This window comes from Pristiophorus japonicus, chromosome 13 (assembly GCF_044704955.1).
Source record: "Pristiophorus japonicus isolate sPriJap1 chromosome 13, sPriJap1.hap1, whole genome shotgun sequence".
NCBI lineage: Eukaryota > Metazoa > Chordata > Chondrichthyes > Pristiophoridae > Pristiophorus > Pristiophorus japonicus.
The window spans coordinates 29,765,946-29,773,910 of record NC_091989.1 but is presented as its reverse complement, the minus strand read 5'-3'; the positions used below and the strand labels follow the sequence as shown (position 1 = coordinate 29,773,910).

Here is a 7,965-nt window from a genome sequence, read left to right as displayed (position 1 = left end):
GAGGAGAGAGAGAGAGAAGGGGAGGAGAGAGAGAGAGAAGGGGAGGAGAGAGAGAGAGAAGGGGAGGAGAGAGAGAGAGAAGGGGAGGAGAGAGAGAGAGAAGGGGAGGAGAGAGAGAGAGAAGGGGAGGAGAGAGAGAGAGAAGGGGAGGAGAGAGAGAGAGAAGGGGAGGAGAGAGAGAGAGAAGGGGAGGAGAGAGAGAGAGAAGGGGAGGAGAGAGAGAGGAGAAGGGGAGGAGAGAGAGAGAAGGGGAGGAGAGAGAGAGAGAAGGGGAGGAGAGAGAGAGAGAAGGGGAGGAGAGAGAGAGAGAAGGGGAGGAGAGAGAGAGAGAAGGGGAGGAGAGAGAGAGAGAAGGGGAGGAGAGAGAGAGAGAAGGGGAGGAGAGAGAGAAGGGGAGGAGAGAGAGAGAGAGAGAAGGGAGAGAGAGAGAAGGAGGAGGAGAGAGAGAGAAGGGAGGAAGAGAGAAGAGGAAGGGGAGAGAGAGAGAGAAGGGGAGGAGAGAGAGAGAGAAGGGGAGGAGAGAGAGAGAGAAGGGGAGAGAGAGAGAGAAGGGGAGGAGAGAGAGAGAGAAGGGGAGGAGAGAGAGAGAGAGAGAAGGGGAGGAGAGAGAGAGAGAAGGGGAGGAGAGAGAGAGAGAAGGGGAGGAGAGAGAGAGAGAAGGGGAGGAGAGAGAGAGAGAAGGGGAGGAGAGAGAGAGAGAAGGGGAGGAGAGAGAGAGAGAAGGGGAGGAGAGAGAGAGAGAAGGGGAGGAGAGAGAGAGAGAAGGGGAGGAGAGAGAGAGAGGAAGGGGAGGAGAGAGAGAGAGAAGGGGAGGAGAGAGAGAGAAGGGGAGGAGAGAGAGAGAGAAGGGGAGGAGAGAGAGAGAGAAGGGGAGGAGAGAGAGAGAGAAGGGGAGGAGAGAGAAAAGGGGAGGAGTGAAAAGGGGAGGAGTGAAAAGGGGAGGAATGAAAAGGGGAGGAGTGAAAAGGCGACACTGCTGTCTGTGGGGTCTTGCTTTGCACTAATTGGCTGTCGCATTTCCTACATTACAATAGTGAGTATGCTTCAAAAGTTCTTCATTGGCTAGGAGACATCTTGGGACATCCTGAGTACATGAATATTTCACAGCCCATCAGCCTGCATCCAATCACAGTCTGAGTGACCAACAGCTCTCACCCAATCACAGCCCTGACTGGCCGATTGGAGCCCGGATGTGTCCACGATTCAGAATCTCACTCCTCGCAGCAGGTGAGAAGCAGAACACACCAAAGCCTGCCCCTCGTTCCCTCGCCACCATCATCATCACAGGCAGTTCCTCGAAATCGAGGAGGACTTGCTTCCACTCTAAAAGTAGTTCTCAGGTGACTGAACAGTCCAATACGGGAATGACAGTGTCTGCCACAGGTGGGACAGACAGTCGTTGAAGAAAGGGCTGGGTGGGGAGTCTGGTTTGCCTCACACTCCTTCTGCTGCCTGCGTTCGGTTTCTGCATGCTCTCGGCGACGAGACTCGAGGTGCTCAGCGCCCTCCTGGATGCACTTCCTCCACTTAGGGTGGTCTTTGGCCAGGGACTCCCAGGTGCCGGTGGAGATGTTTGATTTTATCAAGGAGGCTTTGAGTGTCCTTGAAACGTTTCCTCTGTCCAGCTGGGGCTCACTTGCCATGTAGGAGTTCCGAGTGGAGCGCTTGCTTTGGGAGTCTTGTGTCGGACATGCAAACAATGTGGCCCACCCACTGACAGCTCTCAATCAATCATAGCCCCGACTGATCGATTGGAGCCTGGCCGCACCCATGATTCAGGACCTCACCCCTCGCAGCAGGTAAGAAGCAGAACGTACCTACAGCCCCGCCCCTTGCCTCTCATCTACCCCCAGCCCGTCTCTTGTCCCACCACCGTGCCCCACCCCACATTCTCACTAATAGTTGATCCAAAAAATCTGCCCAGTCGGGTGAAAGCTTCAAATCCCAGGGACACAAGTTTAAAAACCAGCAGAGTTAGGAATGAGATTGGGGGACGGTTTTCACCCAAAGGGTAATCAAGTATGGAATATACTCCCAGGAAAGAACATTACTGTTGAAAGTATAAATTGGGTTAAAGGTCAATTGGATGGGTTTCTGGAGAGATGGGATTGAGGGATACAGGGAGAAGGCGGGCTGTGTGGGGTTCTGGGATACATGGAGAAGGCAGGCAGTGTGGGTTTCTGGGATACAGGGAGAAGGCGGGCAATGTGGGATTCTGGGATACGGGGAGAAGGCAGCGAGTGTGGGATTCTGGGATACAGGGAGAAGGCGGGCCGTGTGGGATTCTGGTATACGGGGAGAAGGCGGCAGTGTGTGTACTGTATGTAGAACAAGATGTTTTTTTGAGGGGGGTTTAAATGGCCATTTCCTTTTCTTAAAGATTTTCATATGTGTGTGTGTAACAAACTGCTTGTCTTGCACCAATAAAACCAGAGAGTGGCTGGGATCTTACTTTGGTACAACACCACAAAGCCACTAAATCAAGGTGTGAACTCTTGTACTTCACTAACTCACAATTGCAAGTATTCTTTTCAATAACCCAGCCCATTATTTCAAACTAAATGATTTCCTGCACTCCCTTGCACTACCCGACAATCACACCTCTCTTGCAACACCCCATATGCACATGGCTTCCATGCACTAAAAACACCAGTCCCTTGCACTGTCCCCATCACACCAGTCCTGTGCACTATGGACTATGTAAATGGAAGCATAACATTAGAGATATTAATAGATTATATGAATAGACAAAACTGTGGCAGATGGATTTCAATACAGAAAAGTGTGAGGTCATCTACTTTGGAATGAAAAAGGATAGATCAGAGTACGTTCTAAATGGTGAAAAGCTCGAAGCAGTGCAAGTCCAAAGAGACTTGGGGATCGTGAAAATGTCTGGATAGGTGCAGAAAATAATCAAAAAAGGCTAATGGAATGCTGGTGTTTAGAAGTTGAGGGCTCGAATACATGGGGTTAGAAGTCAGGCTACAGCTACGCAAAGCCCTGGTTAGACTACACCTGGAGTAGTGTTGTGTTCTGTTCTGGGCACCACGCCCTAGTAAGGATTCATTGGTCTTGGAGGGAGTGGATTCCCTGGAATTTAGAAGATTAATTTGATCAAAGTTTTCAAGATAATATATCTCCCCTATTTCTGTTGGTTGGGGAATTTAGGACTCGGGGGCAGAACATAAAAATTAGAGCCAGGCCTTTCAGGAATGAAGTTAGGATACACCTCTACACTGAGTGGTAGAAGTTTGGAACTCTCTTCTGCAAACTGCAGTTGATGCTGGGTCAATTGTTCATTTTAAAATCTGAGATTGATAGATTTCTATTAACTAAATATGGGTCAAAGGCGTGTATTTGGAGTTAGGTCACAGAACTGCCATGATCTCATGGACTGGCAGACAGGCTCGAGGGGCTGAATGGCCTACTCCTGTACCTATAATCCCACATTCACATCAGCCCTTCCCATTGCACTGTCGCACATTCACACCAGCCCCTTACACTATTCCACATTCATGCCAGTCGACAGCACCTCCCAAACTTGCGACCTCTAACACCTAAAAAGACAAGGACAGCAGTGCATGGATGGGAACACCACAACCTCCAAGTCACACATCATCCTGACTTGGAAATATATCGCTGTTCCTTCATCGTCGCTGGGTCAATATCGTGGAACTCCCTCCCTAACAGCACTGTAGGAAAACCTTCACCACACGGACTGCAGCGATTCAAGGCGGCGGCTCATCACCACCTTCTCAAGGACAATTAAGGATGGGCAATAAATGCTGGCCTTGCCAACGATGTCCACATCCCATGAATGAAAAAAACACACCAGCCCTTGCACTCTCTCACATTCACACGAGTCCCTTGCACTATTTCAATCGCACCAGTCCCTTGCACTATTTCAGTCGCACACAGCCCCTTGCTCTATTTCAGTCGCACACAGCCCCTTGCACTATTTCAGTCGCACCAGTCCCTTGCACTATTTCAATCGCACACAGCCCCTTGCTCTATTTCAGTCACACCAGCCCCTTGCTCTATTTCAGTCGCACCAGCCCCTTGCACTATTTCAGTCACACCAGCCCCTTGCACTATTTCAGTCGCACCAGCCCCTTGCACTATTTCAGTCGCACCAGTCCCTTGCACTATTTCAGTCGCACCAGTCCCTTGCACGATCTCACATGTTCTCTGAACCCATGCCCGATCCGAGCTTTCAGCCCCGCAGACTGCCAGCTGGCTGCTGTTACCTGGGATCTGTACATAAAGCGAGGTGAATGCACACAGGTAGATGGCGGCGACGCCCCAGAGAAAGGCGCAACGCGATAGCCTGATTTCCCCCATACTGGAGCTGCAAAGTATCCAAGCTTCAGGCCCCGGTGACACTGTATCCAGAGGACCAAGCCTGGACTCAACCAGGACCGCTCGGCGGGGGGAGTCATTGGGCGGAATCCAAACCACTTCAACGATAATGACCCACAATATAGTAGACTGTAATCTACTAATTAATACTGCTATAGTATAGATGATATATCAAACAAATAACTGTTTTAACAATGGACTTCAACTTTTTCGTCTTTTAAAAAAAGTTTCTGAGCTTTCTCCCTCCTATTTTCGAAATGAACTGCTCCATAAGCCCACGTCTCTCCTCGACTTGGAGCCTGTACCATAAGGGCGAGAGAGGAGAATTTCTCTAGGCCTTTTAAGTAACTTACCGAAGCAGTTCAATTGTTTGAGCAAACGTTTTTTTTCCGAAAATAAAGATTTTAATTTACAGATTTCATTTTGAGAAGAATTCCCTCTAATTATGTTTTGACTCAGTTTGGATCCCTGTCTTCCCCCATCAGCGGATGGTTGAGTCTAAATCGTACGCATGCGCAGTCTGAGCGGGTCTTGCGCGGGAAAAACAAAAAATGGCGCCGGCCTCAAAACAGGAAAAATAACAGAACCGGAAACAAGAGGCGGGACACGGACACTCGGAGTCCGGGAGAGTGGAGCGCGGGTTGACCCGGGCCCTCCGTGGGGTGAGTGTTACCATGACAACTGAGCCAAGCGGACCGTCCTGGGCCCGAGGGTCAGTGTCCGTGCATCACCCGACCGCCCCCTCCGCCTGTCTCCCTCTCCCTCTCCCTCTCCCTCTCTCTCTGTTAATTTCTTACTCTCCGCCCGTCAATTTCTCTCCCTCGCTCTCTGTCCATCAATCTTTTTCTCTGTCTTTCGATTTGTCTGTTAAATATGTCTCTACTTCTCCCTATTTTTTAAATGAAAGGTCATCAACAGATGCTGCCTGACCTGAGTATTTCCAGCATTTTCTGTTTTTATTTCCTATTTTTCTGATTGTATTAATATGTTCGGCAGCCTCTTGCATTCTCGTTCTCCAGGAGCGTGCACCCCAAGCATTAACTTCTCTCTTCCCTGCAGAGACTGACTGACCTGCTTGTGTTTCCTACATTACAACAGTGGCTTACATTTCAAAAGTACTTCATTGGTTGTACAATGCTTTGAGACGTCCGGTGGTCGTGAAAGATGCTATATAAATCCAAGTCGTCTTTCTTTCAGCTTCCAGCATCTGCAGTATAATGCCTTTTTGCCTTGTTTAGTTTAGTTATGCTGAATGTTGGTGATGGTGGATACATGGGATTAGGTTACTGCTCGAGTGGAGGATAAACGCCAACACCGATTGATTGGGTAGAACGGCCGATTTGTGTTGTAATTCCATGCATGCTATAGTCTTTAGGATTACAAATATTTTCCAGTCCTGTAATTTCCTATATTCCTGTAGGAAAAATCAATACAACAAATTTTACAACAGCAACAACTTGTATTTATATAGATCCAAAACATCCCGAGGCACCCCATCATCATCATCATAGGCAGCCCCTCGAAATCGAGGAAGACTTGCTTCCACTCTAAAAATGAGTTCTCAGGTGACTGAACAGTCCAATACAGGAATTACAGTCTGTCACAGGTGGGACAGACAGTCCTTGAAGGAAAGGGTGGGTGGGACTGGTTTGCCGCACGCTTCTTCTGCTGCCTGCGCTTATTTTCTGCCTGCTCTTGGCAATGAGACTCGAGGTGCTCAGCGCCCTCTCGGATGCACTTCCTCCACTTAGGGCGGTCTTTGGCCAGGGACTCCCAGGTGTCGGTGGGGATGTTGCATTTTATCAAGGGGGCTTTGAGGGTGTCCTTGAAACGTTTCCTCTGCCCACCTGGGGCTCGTTTGCCGTGTAGGAGTTCTGAGTAGAGTGTTTGCTTTGGGAGTCTTGTGTCAGGCATGCGAACAATGTGACCCGCCCAACGGAGCTGGTTGAGTGTGGTCAGTGCTTCGATGCTGGGGATGTTGGCCTGATCGAGAGCACAGGAGTATTATAAGACAAACAAATTTGACACCGAACCACATGAGAAGAAATTAGGGCAGATAACCATAAGCTTCGTCAAAGAGGTAGGCTTTAAGGAGTGTCTTAAAGGAGGAAAGAAAAGTAGAGGCGAAGAGGTTTAGGCAGGGAATTGGGGCCAAGGCAACAGAAGGCATGGCCACCAATGGTTGAGCGATTTATAATCGGGGTGCTCAAGAAGGCAGAATTAGAGGAGCGTAGATATATCTGGGTGGGGTTGTGGGGCTGGAGGAGATAAGGAGGGGTGAGGCCATGGAGGGACCTGAAAACAAGGATGAGAATTTTGAAATTGCTTAACCGGGAGTCAATGTAGATCAGCGAGCACATGGGTGATGGGTGAACAGGACTTGGTGCGAGTTAGAACACGGGCAGCCGAGTTATGGGTGACATCAAGTTTGCGTAGGGCTGAATGTGGGAGGCCAGCCAAGATTGCATTGGAATAGTCAAGTCTAGAGGTTCCAAAGGCATGGATGAGAGTTTCAGCAGCGGATGAGCTGAGGCAAGGACAGAGATGGGCACTGTTATGGAGGTGGAAATAGGCGGTCTTAGTTATGCCGTGGATATGTGGTCGGTAACTCATTTCAGGGTCAAATATGACACCAAGGTTGTGAAAGGTCTGGTTCAGCCTCAGACAGATGTTGGGGAGAGGGATGGAGTCAGTGGCTAGGGACCGGATTTTCTGGCAGGAACCGAAAACAATGGCTTCAGTCTTTCCAATATTTAATTGGAGAACATTTCTGCTCATCCAGAACTGGATGTCGGACAAGCAGTCTGATCTTGGAGGGGTCGAGAGAAGTGGGGGTGAGGCAGAGCTGGGTGTCGTCAGCGTACATGTGGAAAGTAGCGCTTTGTTTTTGGATGCTGTAGCCAAGGGGCAGCATGTAGATGAGAAATAGGAGGGGGGCCAAGGATAATGAGATGTGACCGTTGTGTGTTCTTCTTATTTGATTTCCTCCTAAATGTAAGTAATATTTGTTTCACTTCATGTTGGCAGAGTGACCGGCCAAAATCGAATGTGTGTGTTTATGTGGATGGGGCCTTCAGTAAATCTTCAATGGGTTAGAAAGAAAGACTTGCATTTATATAGTGACTTTCATGACATCTTGAAGCGCTTTACAGCCAATTAAGTACTTTTGGAGTGTAGTCACTGTTGTAATGTGGGTTCCAGCGCGGCCCCGACCTGCGAGGAATATCCGCGGCAGGTCGGGGGCCTTAAAAGGTGCATACCACTTCAGGGAGCAGTGCGAGCTGGTGCAGGAGGACGACGGCAGTGAAGAGGACGACTGGATTATACGTCATCATAATCCAGGTCGGATTGGAGCATAGGCAGATACAGCAGGAGAGACAGCAAGCAGCAGAGGAGTGACTAGGTCGGGGCAAAGGAGCAGTGAGAGATTGTAGCGCGCCGTGATCAGGGCCCAGGAGAGGCAAGAGTTCGGGGCCCAGAAGAGGCGAGGGCCCAGGGGCAGCACTGCAGTATGTGTGCGCACGAGATCCGTGCAGCAGAGCTGATCTCCAGTCATCTTGGTTAATCCTTGCCACTGGACCAAGACCTAGCTCTGTCAAGCCCGTG

General features: G+C 49.6%; 2 protein-coding genes across 2 annotated transcripts in view; one reads left to right on the top strand and one right to left on the bottom strand.

Annotated features, from left to right (window-relative positions):
* lmf2a (lipase maturation factor 2a) overlaps positions 1-7,691 on the bottom strand; it is a 15,173-nt gene extending 7,482 nt beyond the window's left edge. Inside the window, exon 1 of the mRNA XM_070896737.1 lies at positions 7,620-7,691. Coding sequence (XP_070752838.1) covers positions 7,620-7,691 — 72 coding nt within the window. The remainder of the gene's footprint in view (positions 1-7,619) is intronic.
* Positions 4,892-7,965, top strand: part of ncaph2 (non-SMC condensin II complex, subunit H2) — a 40,753-nt gene continuing 37,679 nt past the window's right edge. The window contains exon 1 of the mRNA XM_070897290.1: positions 4,892-5,021. The gene's annotated coding sequence lies outside the window, so the exon portion shown is untranslated. The remainder of the gene's footprint in view (positions 5,022-7,965) is intronic.